The following is a 15,894-nucleotide window of genomic DNA, read 5'->3' as shown; positions in this document are numbered from 1 at the left end:
ACAGAGCATCGCAGCTATGATAGAAAGGTGTCAGGACACGCAGAGCATCGCAGCTATGATAGAAAGGTGTCAGGATCTGCAGAGCATCGCAGCTATGATAGAAAGGTGTCAGGATCTGCAGAGCATCACAGCTATGATAGAAAGGTGTCAGGATCTGCAGAGCATCGCAGCTATGATAGAAAGGTGTCAGGACACGCAGAGCATCGCAGCTATGATAGAAAGGTGTCAGGATCTGCAGAGCATCGCAGCTATGATAGAAAGGTGTCAGGACACGCAGAGCATCGCAGCTATGATAGAAAGGTGTCAGGATCTGCAGAGCATCACAGCTATGATAGAAAGGTGTCAGGATCTGCAGAGCATCACAGCTATGATAGAAAGGTGTCAGGATCTGCAGAGCATCGCAGCTATGATAGAAAGGAGTCAGGATCTGCAGAGCATCTCAGCTATGATAGAAAGGTGTCAGGATCTGCAGAGCATCTCAGCTATGATAGAAAGATGTCCGGATCTGCAGAGCATCGCAGCTATGGTAGAAAGGTGTTAGGCTCTGCAGAGCATCGCAGCTATGATAGAAAGGTGTCAGGATCTGCAGAGCATCACAGCTATGATAGAAAGATGTCAGGACATGCAGAGCATCGCAGCTATGATAGAAAGGAGTCAGGATCTGCAGAGGATCGCAGCCATGATAGAAAGGTGTCAGGATCCACAGAGCATCGCAGCCATGATAGAAAGGTGTCAGGACATGCAGAGCATCGCAGCTATGATAGAAAGGTGTCAGGATCTGCAGAGGATCACAGCTATGATAGAAAGGTGTCAGGACCTGCAGAGCATCGCAGCCATGATAGAAAGGTGTCAGGACATGCAGAGCATCGCAGCTATGATAGAAAGGTGTCAGGATCTGCAGAGGATCACAGCTATGATAGAAAGGTGTCAGGACACACAGAGCATTGCAGCTGTGATAGAAAGATGTCAGGACATGCAGAGCATCGCAGCTATGATAGAAAGGTGTCAGGATCTGCAGAGCATCGCAGCTATGATAGAAAGGTGTCAGGATCTGCAGAGGATCGCAGCTATGGTAGAAAGGTGTCAGGACACGCAGAGCATCACAGCCATGATAGAAAGGTGTCAGGATACGCAGAGCATCGCAGCTATGATAGAAAGGTGTCAGGATCTGCAGAGGATCGCAGCTATGGTAGAAAGGTGTCAGGACATGCAGAGCATCACAGCCATGATAGAAAGGTGTCAGGATCTGCAGAGCATCGCAGCTATGATAGAAAGGTGTCAGGATCTGCAGAGGATCGCAGCTATGGTAGAAAGATGTCAGGACACGCAGAGCATCACAGCCATGATAGAAAGGTGTCAGGATCTGCAGAGCATCGCAGCTATGATAGAAAGGTGTCAGGATCTGCAGAGGATCGCAGCTACGGTAGAAAGGTGTCAGGACACGCAGAGCATCACAGCCATGATAGAAAGGTGTCAGGATACGCAGAGCATCGCAGCTATGGTAGAAAGGTGTCAGGATATGTGACGCCCTGGCAAAACCAGGTAGTCACAAATAGGCCCCCGCATAACACCTTCCCTCACTAGGAAACACACAGCCGACCAGTAAACCCTAGTCACCCCCCTTAGGGACAGACAGACACACCAGTGGGTGTGACCAGGCGGTTGGAACATGCCCACCCAGGGGTCCAGACAGCCCGGGGAGGAAAACAAGCAGATGAGTTTGGAGTTCAGTTTGGAGAGGAGTGTGGGCTGGAGCTAGAGGTAGCTCCAGCAGTCAAGTCCAAGTTGAATGTTGCCAGGGTAGGAGCCCTGGTGCCTTGGCTACGAGGCAGACTGTGGTCTCCGTCAGCAGGAAACGGGAAGACGGCTCGGTGGAACCGAGGTGGACCGGGACAGGGTTGTAGCCCGCCGGTACCGACACGGGGAATCGACCCGGAAACCGTAGCACAAAGGGGGGTACTCAGACCCTGAAGCCAGGACCAGAACCTACTGGAGCTGGGTAATTAACCGATTGAGGCCAGGACTAGAGGTCCTGTCCCACGCAAAGTCCCTCATAGAAGACAACAGCCCACCGATTAGGGATAAGAGGTCACCGCCAGGGCCCATAGATCCCACGGGCCAGCGTCTGCGGGCACGGCTCCTTAGGCCACATCCAGCCGGGAGCGGACTCCTACGTTTCAAACTGGGAAGTCATTTCTACTTAAAGCAGTGCAGGAAAAGGATAGAGACCACCAGCCGGGTGGGGGATCCCGAATGCAACCGCCTTGGTTTACCAGAGACTTGCGTGTTTTACTGACAGTGAGTACACCCGCACCCTCTGCGGTCGTCATTCCCCCTGCACCAGAGCCATTGGGTTTCGGGGCCACCATCCCTGTCCACGGAGGGGTTAACATCTTGCTGCACAACATCTCCCCCGGGTGCCCCGTAACCGCAGCGGTGGTGTCCCACCTCACCACACACCGTGAGTGGCGTCACGAACTTGTACGGGTTAGGCCGTAATATCTACGTCCCCCATTTTAGCCACCACCCCTGAAGGTCCGGATCCGAGCAGCATCGGCGGCTGGCACGGGGGCGGCACAGATACGCAGAGCATCTCAGCTATGATAGAAAGGTGTCAGGACACGCAGAGCATCGCAGCTATGATAGAAAGGTGTCAGGACAGGCAGAGAATCGCAGCTATGATAGAAAGGTGTCAGGACGCGCAGAGCATCGCAGCTATGATAGAAAGGAGTCAGGACAGGCAGAGAATCGCAGCTATGATAGAAAGGAGTCAGGACACACAGAGCATCGCAGCTATGATAGAAAGGAGTCAGGACACGCAGAGCATCGCAGCTATGATAGGTGTCAGGACACGCAGAGCATCGCAGCTATGATAGGTGTCAGGACACGCAGAGCATCGCAGCTATGATAGAAAGATGTCAGGACACGCAGAGCATTGCAGCTATGATAGAAAGATGTCAGGACACGCAGAGCATCGCAGCTATGATAGAAAGGTGTCAGGACAGGCAGAGAATCGCAGCTATGATAGAAAGGTGTCAGGACGCGCACAGCATCGCAGCTATGATAGATAGGTGTCAGGACACGCAGAGCATCGCAGCTATGATAGGTGTCAGGACACGCAGAGCATCGCAGCTATGATAGGTGTCAGGACACGCAGAGCATCACAGCTATGATAGGTGTCAGGACACGCAGAGCATCGCAGCTATGATAGGTGTCAGGACACGCAGAGCATCGCAGCTATGATAGAAAGGTGTTAGGACATGCAGAGCATCGCAGCTATGATAGAAAGGTGTTAGGACATGCAGAGCATCACAGCTATGATAGAAAGGTGTCAGGACATGCAGAGCATCGCAGCTATGATAGAAAGGTGTCAGGACACGCAGAGCATCGCAGCTATGATAGAAAGGAGTCAGGACACGCAGAGCATCGCAGCTATGATAGAAAGGTGTTAGGACATGCAGAGCATCGCAGCTATGATAGAAAGGTGTCAGGACATGCACAGCATTGCAGCTATGATAGAAAGGAGTCAGGACACGCAGAGCATCGCAGCTATGATAGGTGTCAGGACACGCAGAGCATCGCAGCTATGATAGAAAGGTGTCAGGACACGCAGAGCATCGCAGCTATGATAGAAAGGTGTCAGGACACGCAGAGCATCGCAGCTATGATAGGTGTCAGGACACGCAGAGCATCGCAGCTATGATAGGTGTCAGGACACGCAGAGCATCGCAGCTATGATAGGTTTCAGGACACGCAGAGCATTGCAGCTATGAAAGACCTCCACAATGTAGGTACCTCGCCCACCCTGCCCCCTTATATATGTACTCCCACCCCTCATTTATTTGCTCCTTTGTTGATGCCTTGGCTCCTCATTCTGCCTCCAGTCTTCGGGCCGACGTCCTGTCACAATCAATTAGCCTTCTTCTGTGTTGAGACATCGCCGCCCCCCGGCACTCGGGTCCTGGGTTCATTTGTTTTGCTTTTCTCAGACGTTCTTCTATTGTCGCTGCAGCATTGGGAGAACTGGAGTCGTGCAGAGAGGAGAGCGCTAATGGAAGGTTTAGAAATCCCCAGTAATTAGATAAAAGACAAGCCACTGAGCGACGTCCTGAAGAATCCGAAGTCTTTATAGAGTCGGAGGCTGCAATTTCTAATTTACAGATAGAACAGTGAACATGAATGTTATACTCTAGTTACATCCAAAGCTGCATTCAAAATTCTGCGTGAACTCCTGAGGCTCCACGACTTCATATGTGGACTCCTCTTGTTCAGTATCACTGCTGGAAACAGAAGAGCTTTTCTCCCATGATGCACTTCAACAGGATATTAGAAAAGAGGGTGGGTCAATTTCTAGATACAGCTTTGGATGTGACTGGAGTATGTATATGCGAGTGTATGTTTAGACCACATTTGAGGTAGTGATAGAACAGCGCCACCTGGTGTTATAACATAACATTCCCTTTGAGGTTTCTCTGGTAGCAGCCACCAGAATTGGGTCTTCATATTTGTTCCAACAGTGCCCCTACAGGGAGAATGGAGAATTGCAGGGCACATATTGGAATAAGTGGACCTCTATGCCATCTTTTGGCTCAGCATTAAGGGATTGATGATTTGGGATTTTCTACTGTCCCTTGGTGTTCAGCGCCATATTCCTGTCCACAGGGGGCAGTATTTTATCAGTTAATACAGGTATATAACGGCTGAATGGGCTTGAAAAGTAATAACTGCTCAGTAGAGGGCGACAGAGAGCACAGGACTGCGCTCCTCCCAGGTTAATTGATTGATACTTATGCTGAGGCATCATGGGAGTGACATTAAGAATTTGATAAAAATGTATACAAGAAGTTTTTAAAAAAAAATATTTTTACAAAATCTATTTACCATTTATCTCAGGAATGTATTGATATATGTACAAAGTGTGAATGGAGATACCCTTAAAGGGGATGTATAAGGCTACTTTCTCCCCGAAACAGCACCACTCTGACTCACAGGCCATGTCCGGTACTGCAGCTGAGATTTTTATCAATGTATACGACCCCGGCCATGTCCGGTACTGCAGCTGAGATTTTTATCAATGTATACGACCCCTGCCATGTCCGGTACTGCAGCTGAGATTTTTATCAATGTATACGACCCCTGCCATGTCCGGTACTGCAGCTGAGATTTTTATCAATGTATACGACCCCTGCCATGTCCGGTACTGCAGCTGAGATTTTTATCAATGTATACGACCCCGGCCATGTCCGGTACTGCAGCTGAGATTTTTATCAATGTATACGACCCCTGCCCTGCCATTAAATGACCACAGACACTGAATTTCAGTCCTTAAGCTGTTTATTTCCAGGGGCTGGAAGAAAGACAAGTCGCACGTAATAAAAAATAAAGCAGGTGCCCCGAAAAATTGGGCAACATTATTTTTTTCTTTAAACAAGTAAAAACAATACAAGTAGTCACCATAGATCAGTCTATACACCCATATCAGTGCATATAGTAAAAACCCAGTGAGTGATGATCATGTACGTGTACATAGAAAACACTGTTTAACGCATTCATGTGTTTTAGGATACATCAGTTTCAGATCGGATGGGGTTTCCTGAGCCCCTGCAATACTGATATGAATTTAGATTTAATAGAAAAAAATTTAGTTCAATGGCTCTTACACCAATGGGCCAGCAGATGGCGCCAAAGAGTCAAACCATGTTTTATTAACTACTTTAGGGCAAGGTGGATCTACAAACCTACAAGGAGCTGTCATATTCATATTCTATTATTCTCTGGGCTCTTATGTGAGAAATTGGAAATGGGTAGTCACCTTCTACCCTCCCGAAAAATTCTAAACCTCAACTTGAAGCCTAAAATTCTTCTATGGCATTACTTTGTATTAATGGGCATAGTCTGGTCCCCTTTTTGTACTGCAGGAGAGGGTATTCCTGTAGTCCAGTAGGCCTGTGTGCTATTACTCCCCTTTATCAGCCAAGCATTTTTTTTGCAGTCTCTTTTCCCATTACATCTTGGCAGGAGGAGAGACGTCCACAGACACTGGTAAAAAAGTGGGTCTAAGCTGGATACTCGTTGCCATAAATGCTGGATGGCTCCTCATTGACGGAGAGATAGGTCGCCCTCATACTGGGAGAATACTAGAAAAAAAATATACAATCAGAATTAGGTGAAACGACATTATGACATACAGACACGTATACATCGACAGGGGAGAGTATACAGAGACCATGAGAGACTAATGATTCCTTAGATATGAGGGGCACGGAAAGCATAGACTCAAAATAAGGCCAAATCCCCCCCCCCAATAAGAAGTCCACTAAATTTACTTCACCTAATTAATCTAATTCTGAATGATGGCGGATACCAGTAGGGGGAGCTCACTACATAGGGAACTAGTACTAAATGGCAGAAATATATGTATGCAGTGGGCTCCCCCTAGTGGTGGCTCACAGCAAGCAGGACAAGCAGTTTCATGAGTTCGCCCTGGTCGTGGACACCACAGCAAGGAAAACAACAAAACAGCAGTTTCATGAGCATCCTCTAGTGTTGGCTCACAGGAAATAAGAGGAAGCAATTCAGTGAGCTCCCCCTAGTGGTGGCTCACAGCAAGCAGAACAAGCAGTTTCACGAGCTCCCCTAGTGATGGTCACAGCAAGCAGAACAAGCAGTTTCACGAGCCCCCCTAGTGGTGGCTCACAGCAAGCAGGACTAGTAGTTTCATGAGATCCCCCTAGTGGTGGTCTCAGCAAGCAGGACAAGCAGTTTCATGAGCTCCCCTAGTGGTGGCTCACAGCAAGCAGGACAAGCAGTTTCATGAGATCCCCCTAGTGGTGGCTCACAGCAAGCAGGACAAGCAGTTTCATGAGATCCCCCTAGTGGTGGCTCACAGCAAGCAGGACAAGCAGTTTCATGAGATCCCCCTAGTGATGGCTCAACAGCAAGCAGGACAAGCAGTTTCATGAGATCCCCCTAGTGATGGTCTCAGCAAGCAGGACAAGCAGTTTCACGAGCTCCCCCTAGTGGTGGTCACAGCAAGCAGGACAAGCAGTTTCATGAGCTCCCTCAGTGGGGGCTGACGGCAAGCAGGAAATCCAGTTCAGTGCCAGCCCCTCTCCCGCCCTAATGGTTGGGTGCCATGCCTCTATGGTGGGCACATCACTGCTAAAGGGCTAATTTATATAAAAAATACCGGAGCAGGGACTTGAAATCCACGCTATTTTGGGTGGTTTCTATCAATAGCCTATGTCAAGATGCAAGTCCCACCAGGACACCCCTGCATCTAAAAGCAATGAAAATTAAACAATCCTGCTGGTGTAGAGATGGCGGAGTAGTCTTCCTCCTTATTACACCAGCCTCATCTCCGGCCTAATTCTATATTACTGCAGCACACTGTGGGGGAGGGGGTTGATTGGTTTGGGCTTTAGACCTTGGTACACTACATGTTACTTAGCTGCATAATTCTGTCTCTAACCCCGGGAAAACCACAGCACTTAAATGTCCTATATATTTAATGGAGCGGCTAATGAACAGGACGCGATGGGATGGAAGGTTTTTCTGTAGAAGCTTCTGCTGTGCGGTCGGGTCTGAGAAAACACCCGAGGACACACAAAGCACTCAGTAAACATCTTCAGGACTTGCAGGGTGCAGTCTTATGTAAAACCATTGATTGCTGTATCTGCTGAACGCACAGGTGAATATCTAAGCTGGTCTGGGGGGTCAGTATGTACATTTCCTGCAGAATCCACTAGGGGGAGCTGCAGCTAATGTATCCCTATTGCTCCCATACATTTGTATAGATGCATCTGCAGAGAGCTCCTCCTAGTGGCTACTCATACACAAGTTTTGGAGTTGTACAGTGGGTACGGAAAGTATTCAGACCCCTTTAAATTTTTCACTTTGTTTCATTGCATTTCATAAGGTGAGCGGAGCGTGATTAAAAAAAAAAAAACAGCCTACGTCTGGGATGTTTCCCCACGCGTTCCGTCACCAGAGATGGGAAAAATGTGACACCTTATGTACCAGTGGGTAATTTAGTTCAGATAGGTATTAGATTGTATTGACCTGGGTTGGCTTAATTGATTTGACCTTCTTGTATGTCATCATTGATTTCTATCATAGTATTTTGCCATCATATACTCCTTCCAGGTTAGGCTAAGTTCACACACTGCGGTTTTTTTGATGCTGCGTTTTTGGCCGCTAAAAATGCACAAAAACACACCAGCGGCAAAAAACGCACGCGTTTTTACCGCGATTTGGTGAGTTTTTGGCTGCGTTTTGCTGCGTTTTTGATCTCTCCGTTTTTCTGCGGTTTTCCAAGGCATTGCATGGGGGGAAAACGCAGAAAAACGCAGGAAAGAATTGACATGTCCATTTTTTTTTTTTTTTTTTTTAAGCTCAAAAACGCAACTTAAAAAAAAAGTTGTGTGCGGACAGCAAAATTGAAAACTCAGACTTTGCTGGGGAAGCAAAGTCATGCAGTTTTGAGGCCAAAAACGCACCTGAAAAACGAGCAAAAACGCCGCGAAAAACGCACTGTGCGCACATAGATTTACTTTATTTTATTCCACTGAAACAAGGTTGGTGGTGTCAGGCTTAGGGCACTTTCACACTTCCGGGGTTTTTTTGGCGCAATCCACTGTCTTTGGGAATCAACGGAATCCGCTGCTGGATTCCGCTAAATTCTACTGAGCATGCCCAGAATGAAAAAAATCCCCCAAAAACAGAGCCGACGCATTCCGTTAGACGGACGCCTAACAGATGCCAAACGGATGCAACGGGTCCGTTATTTCACAGGAATCAGCTAATAAATTCCTGTGAAATAACGGATCCGTTGCATCCGTTGACACCACAAAAATAACGGATGCGTCAAAACGACGTAGCAACGGACCCAGCGGATTTCGCCCAACGCAAGTGTGAAACTAGCCTTAATTGTGCACTTTGCTTGCAGGTATGCCTCATGTTATAGACTTTGTGTTTAGATGTATTTATTCATGAATATTCTACAGCACTTGATCTGGGATGTTCGTTACCGGTCAAATCATTGACTGTTTTAAATGTTTTTAATTTTTGCACTTTTTCACTCTGATATTTATGTATGTGTTTTTTTGAACCAATAAAATATTCCTAGTCATTGATACAAGTTTTTGGTTGATCCCTGATATACAGCAATTCTTCTCTATATTTTCTCATTCTTAACTGGCCCAGCCAGAGCCCTGACCTAAACCCAATTGAGCATCTCTGGAGAGACCTGAAAATGGCTGTCCACCAATATTCACCATCCAACCTGACGGAACTGGAGAGGATCTGCAAGGAAGAATGGCAGAGGATCCCCAAATCCAGGATCCCAAGAAGACTCATGGCTGTACTAGCTGAATACTGAGCAAAGGGTCTGAATACTTATCACCATGTGATATTTCAGCTTTTCTTGATAAAAAATTTGCAAAAATTTCTACATTTCTGTTTTTTTTTGTGAAGATGGGGTGCAGAGTGTACATTAATGAGAAAAAATGTACTTTTTTGAATTTACCAAATGGCTGCAATGAAACAAAGAGTGAAAAATTTAAAGGGGTCTGAATACTTTCCGTACCCACTGCATATAAGAAATAAATGAAGCGCTTATGCTGGCACCGTGTTCCCAGCAGTCAACACTGTTATGGCATACCTAGTAGAACAAATAATTCAACTCAATAAATAGTTAGTGTGCCCTTTAAATATCTATTTTCTTAGGGAAACCCTATGATGAGCTTTAGGATGGATGTAGGATGGATGGAGGGGAGGGGGAGCAGACAGATTCACATTAAAGAGAGTGACACAACTTACGTTTTTGTTTTTAACATTACAAAGCTCCAAAACAGGCATGCAAAAACAAAAGATGGATTAGCGGGAGGAAAAGAAGTGCGAGCGACGAGCAAAATGAATAAAAAAAAACCTCCAGTATTTTAGTAAAAGGCTTGTTAGAAAGCATACTTGGCACCCACATTACACATCCATGGTTAAACATCATAATCTTTGGGATCTTAAAGGGGTTTTTCTAAAAATCTGATTACTAATGCCGGCTGAGATGCGGCGTGTCATGTGACTCCATGAATTTGAGACAGACTGGTTGCCAGATTGTCGGGAGGCACATCCAGAGCCACTTAACTAAGGCCAGGCTTGACAGGACTCACACGCCTCCAATCACAGCTGTAATAATCAGATTTTTGTATACAGTGGAATCTCTCAAACCTACGTATTACTCAATACCTTATTTTTACTGAGATTAATATACTCTGGCTGGCAGATGGCAGGGGAAAAAGAAGGATCAGGCAGTTTGATTTCAACATGCCTGATCCTTTTATTCTCAGGATAGAGAAGCTATCCTGAGAGGATTATTATGTATATCAATGGGGGGGGTTGGGGAAATCAGGAGTAATAGTTGTACCGAGGATAGGCTTAGCAGCGCTCAACAACACTCCTAGCACTGCTGTAGTAATAAGATTCTTGTAATAAGGTGTGATATCTCATTAAACCCTACTACTTACTCTATACCGCCATTACTGCAACAATGTACTCTGACCCCTCCCAAATGGCTGATGTTGGAAAGGGGTCGGGGAGGGGGGGGTTGGGGATTTTGACATCCTATTGTTCGTGATGAAATATACTCGCCACCAGAGGTGTCAGGCAGTGACTTTTTCCCCTCTACCCATTCATAAAGGCAAAATGTGCATGTCTATGGGGGAAATCAAGTGGAATAGCAAGTGTTTGGCTCACAACTATCTGAAGACTACGGCCCAATTAAAAGTTAACTATACTTTCAAAAATATTTCAGTATAAGCTGTCCCGTGTATATACTTGAGTAATAATGCAATATTTTAGCCATTATATGTCTTGTATCCTGCATTTTCACTTGTTTCCTCCTCTGCAGGGCCTCCCTCTTAAATTTCAATTCTGAGCTGGTGAGAGGGAACTAGCTGCTATGTCGTCTCCTATACTCAAGGAGGCATTCCTGCTCTTCATTCCTTAGTTATCATACAGACAGAAGCAAAAGAAGCATGGAGGAAATTATACAGCAGTACTGAGCAGTGTAGCTGTGAATACAGCTCTGGGGTGAGGCAAAAGACTTGTTAGAAAGCTCAGCACAATTTTCCTGGTTCCCCCCTGCATCTTACTCTTCACCCCTCCACTTTCCATAGCAGATAATAGGCAGTGTAATTTGCATCTTAAGATCCTTAAACTTCTACCTTAAAATTATTTTTAAAGTCTATGGAGTCCAATAGAGACATGAGAGGTGGGGAGGCTCATTTGGGAACATTCAGTTGGGCACACATGCAGGCAGCTACAGGATGGCACAGGATATCGCCTAATGATATTGGCACCACGTGACTCCTACTTCTACATTGTTTGGCCATTGAGCTCTTATTGCTTAATCACTCCCCGATTATTGCTTATTCTCAAGGGGACCCCTCCGATCACAAATTTGGGGTCCCACCACAAATCAAAATCTGAGGGCTAAACAATAAAAATAACTTATAGGGGAATATCTGAGAATAATTACATGTCTACTTCAGGAAAATAGCACCACTCTTCTTTAGGTTGTGAGTGGTATTGAAGCTCAATCTTGTGTTCACCTGAATTATGACTTTGTTGCAATACCACACTTAGCCTGTGGATAAAAGTGGCGCTATTTTTTGAAATGAAGCAGCCACATTTTCTTCATCATAATGAAGAATAATAAATTGGTCTAATGCAAATATTGGGGAAAAACCAGCAGTGCCATAGACCGTGTAGGTGCCAAGAGGGGGCACCAACAATCTATTCTGCCATGGTCAATGAAGTCTCTGATGTCCTGTATGACTTCAAATGACCTTGGGTTATAAGAAGGATTTGGATTCTGAGGCCCAGCGTACCGTGGGTGGTGGCGATCCTCTCCCGATAAGTGGAACATTCTCATACCGGGGATTACCACCAAACAGAGCTGCCTGGTTCCTTTAAGAAAGAGAAGAGACGAGGGTTAAGTCATGCAGAAAGTGTAGAGAAAGGAGCATTCAGTTCATTTACATTAATCTTCAAATACCCAATTAACTGCAATAAGTAAAAGGGATTTTCCAGTTTCAGGAAAGCCTTTTCCTCCAGCGGTAGTTTGTTTTAACAAAATACAAACTGTGCTTTACTTACCCTCCTCGAGATCCAGCACTGAGTTTCTACCCCTGATCCTGATGCCTATTATTGTCTGCAACGCTGCAGCCAAAATCGGTAAGCTCAGTGGTCCAAATCAGCCGGCACAGTGGCCCCAATCAGCCGGCGCAGTGGCCCCAATCAGCCGGCGCAGTGGCCCCAATCAGCCGGCACAGTGACCCCAATCAGCCGGCACAGTGGCCCCAATCAGCCGGCACAGTGGCCCCAATCAGCCGGCACAGTGGCCCCAATCAGCCGGCACAGTGGCCCCAATCAGCCGGCACAGTGGCCCCAATCAGCTGGCACAGTGGCTCAAAAAGCCAACTCAAGCAGGGCCTATGAGAACAGTGATTGGCTGCAGTGTTATTAATGACAGGAATAGACTCTAGTCCAGCCAGCCAGCTTGGCGCCCCGTCCGGCCAGAGGCGACGCTCCCCGTCCGGCCAGAGACAACGTGCCCCGTCCGGCCAGAGACGACGTCTGGCCAACTCAAGCAGGATCTATGAGCTCAGTGATTGGCTGCAGTGCTATTGACGTGACATTGGCGCTGCAGACAATAACAGACACTGGGAGCAGTATTGGATCTGGGTTTCGGGAGTAAAGAAAAGATTTTTTATTTTTTTTACCAATCGGGCAAGAGTTTTCTACAACCAGAAAACCCTTTTATGACTTGGGGGTCCAACCCTACAGACCCTCAACTATTGACCAGCTACAATCTGGTTAAAGATCGTGACTTGCTCCTGAGGACCTGGCCTTTCTGGGCAATAGACAGTACAAAGACTGCCCATGAATTTCAGTAAGAGCAATGTGATGCCGTATGTCTCCTGTGGAGGCGCTGCAGGAGAACTGAGCTCACGCTAGCTTTGATCACTGATTACTTGGGGATTACTAATGATCTATTTCTGAAAATGACAATCAGAGAATGAAAGCGGCAACCTCCAGGTGTAGCAGAGTTTAATTTTTCATCTGCGTTTAGTGCTGGGCTCATGAAGAAGGTTTATATAGGCCAGGGTTGCCAAGTACCCACTTCTCCAAGAAATTGCACTTTAGCACCCCCTAGACTATCAGATCATGCCTATTAAAAGCACAGCTCTGCAAGGCTAGCTTTCATCGGGGCAAAGGTTCTGTTTGCTGCCGCTAGTCCTGCATATAAATACCCCGAGCAAAGCTCCCCTCTGGAACACTGCACTCAAGGCACCTGCATGGGCAGACCACCATCCGGCTATGCCCTTGAATCAGCAGGTAACATTTTAAGATGAGCTGTATCAATTGAAAACTCAGCTCTGCTACAACTGACTGTACCTCTTGCAATCACTACTTACATGTACTCTGCAACGGGAGCGTTGGAGATGGTTTGCCCCGGCGGGTGTAGACTGGCCTGGCTGCCCAGGCTGCTGCTGTAGCTGCAGAAGCTCCGGAGCTGCGCCCGGTTGGGGTTGTGCACCGCGATACGGCGAGCCTGAGGGTTAAAGGGATCCGCCTCGTCCATGTCGTTGTAATCACGGTCTCTGAAATGCAAACTCCTTAGGATTACTATGGATATAAATATATTGTCCCTGGGTGATAGCATCACTGCAGAATTATTAAATGGCATTTGCAAGGCAATAATAGATTGCAAGCTCTGTGGCACAGACATACATTTTCACAGTCCTGTAAATCCAGAGGAATCGGTGGTACACAGTTTGCTATAAGAGGGAATACAAGATTTGCTGCCCCCTAGAGTACACCAGTTTTATTGCAGCCAATTCTAGAGCTCACCTTGCGACTATATGTTTCCAGGCTTGTGGCACGGCACATACCATGGCGGTGAAGGCAAATGCTGCCAGAAGAGAGAAGAGGCCGAGATAGAGTAATCCTTCAACTCCATCATAGCAGATGCCAATAAGAGCCTCCAAGTAATCCTGAGAGAGAGACATGAAAGGTTATCCAGCGGCTGCCGGATTATCACATATTCCAGATTATTGGAAGTCGTAGTGTTGTATAACAGTGATGCATGTGTGATAATGGCCAGCCCTTCCCCCTACCTTGTGCAGTCCCCGGCAGTCCAGCAGAGCAGTAAGTTGGTGCAGATTAGACTCGGACGCGTTGAGAAGCAGCTGGATGCCCTGCAGATCTTTCTGGAAGAAGCAGGGGAGAAACAGCATTGGTTTTTCAGGATCGGAGCAGGAATTGCACCTTTTGCTTCATGAAAAGACAGTGGTAAATGCAGGATAGAACGCAAGCTAATTACACGGGTCCGTATAGATGCATTACTGATACCCTTCTATTTACTGGGCGGCACGGTGGCTCAGTGGTTAGCACTGCAGTCTTGCAGCGCTGGGGTCCTGGGTTCAAATCCCACCAAGGACACCATCTGCAAGGAGTTTGTATGTTTTCCCCGTGTTTGCGTGGATTTCCTTCGGGTACTCCGGTTTCCTCCCACACTCCAAAGACATACATATAGGGACTCTAGATTGTGAGCCCCAATGGGGACAGTGATGCCAATGTATGTAAAACGCTGTGGAATCAATAGCGCTATATAAATGAATACAATTATTATTAATTATTACTGTCACATGTACAATCCTCCGGCTGAGTCACCGCACAAAAGCCCACTGTGCTGTTTACAGTATTTTGTGGACTACAAGACGCACTAGTTTAGCAAGAAAACATCTTAGAGAAGATGTGTGTGCATCTAATTAGTCTACAGAAGGGCTGAGCAAAGTGCGGCCCGCGGGCAATATACGGCCCTCTGGCTGTTCAGTACGGCCAGCTGCTGCACGCCGCCCTATGTCACCGCTATCCAGGATGCAGATAGCGGTGAATATATTGGTGGAAGAGGGGCCACCAACCCCTTCTTCCACCAATTGGCGTATGAGACAGCTGTGCAGGGGATCAGTGCAGCCAAGCGGGGGGGAACTGGAGAGAGGGGAGTATGTGATGTTCCCATGTGGGATAATAATGTATATAGGAGGCTATGTAGAGGCTCAAAGTATATAGGAGTGTGGAACTCATTTACATAGGAGGCTACGGTGTGTGTATGTAGCAGAGCTGTGTGTGTGTATACGTATGTAGAAGGACTGCGTGTGTGTGTACGTATGTAGAAGGACTGTGTGCGTGTACGTATGTAGAAGGACTGTGTGCGTGTTGCTGGGTATGTGTGTATGTATATATAACAGGGCTGGGTGTGTGTGTGTGTATGTAGGTAGCAGAGGTGTGTGTGTGTGTGTGTGTGTGTACGTATGTAGAAGGACTGTGTGTGTGTTGCTAGGTATGTGTGTATGTATATATAACAGGGCTGGGTGTGTGTGTATGTAGGTAGCAGAGCTCTGTGTGTGTACGTATGTGTGTGTGCGTGTACGTATGTAGAAGGACTGTGTGCGTGTTGCTGGGTATGTGTGTATGTATATATAACAGGGCTGGGTGTGTGTGTGTGTATGTAGGTAGCAGAGGTGTGTGTGTGTGTGTGTGTGTGTGTACGTATGTAGAAGGACTGTGTGTGTGTTGCTAGGTATGTGTGTATGTATATATAACAGGGCTGGGTGTGTGTGTATGTAGGTAGCAGAGCTCTGTGTGTGTACGTATGTGTGTGTGTGTGTACGTATGTAGAAGGACTGTGTGTGTTGCTGGGTGTGTGTGTGTATGTGTGTGTAACAGGGCTGTGTGTGTATATAACAGGGCCGGGTGGGTGTGTGTATGTAGGTAGCAGAGCTCAGTGTATGTATATAGCAGAACTCTGTGTGTGTGTGTGTGTGTGTGTGT

General features: G+C 46.8%; 1 protein-coding gene across 1 annotated transcript in view; it reads right to left on the bottom strand.

The window, feature by feature from the left end:
- Positions 1–5,316: 5,316 nt before the first annotated feature.
- TTYH2 (tweety family member 2) overlaps positions 5,317–15,894 on the bottom strand; it is a 116,444-nt gene continuing 105,866 nt past the window's right edge. Inside the window, exons 10-14 of the mRNA XM_075350685.1 lie at positions 14,178–14,270; positions 13,912–14,054; positions 13,476–13,661; positions 11,886–11,964; positions 5,317–6,137 (exon numbers count right to left, since the gene is read on the bottom strand). Of these exons, the coding sequence (XP_075206800.1) occupies positions 6,057–6,137; positions 11,886–11,964; positions 13,476–13,661; positions 13,912–14,054; positions 14,178–14,270 (582 nt within the window). The 3' untranslated portion in view covers positions 5,317–6,056. The remainder of the gene's footprint in view (positions 6,138–11,885; positions 11,965–13,475; positions 13,662–13,911; positions 14,055–14,177; positions 14,271–15,894) is intronic.

The sequence above is a fragment of the Anomaloglossus baeobatrachus genome, chromosome 5 (assembly GCF_048569485.1).
Source record: "Anomaloglossus baeobatrachus isolate aAnoBae1 chromosome 5, aAnoBae1.hap1, whole genome shotgun sequence".
NCBI lineage: Eukaryota > Metazoa > Chordata > Amphibia > Anura > Aromobatidae > Anomaloglossus > Anomaloglossus baeobatrachus.
The sequence above is the reverse complement of the archived record's forward strand: the minus strand, read 5'-3'. Positions and strand labels throughout refer to the sequence as shown.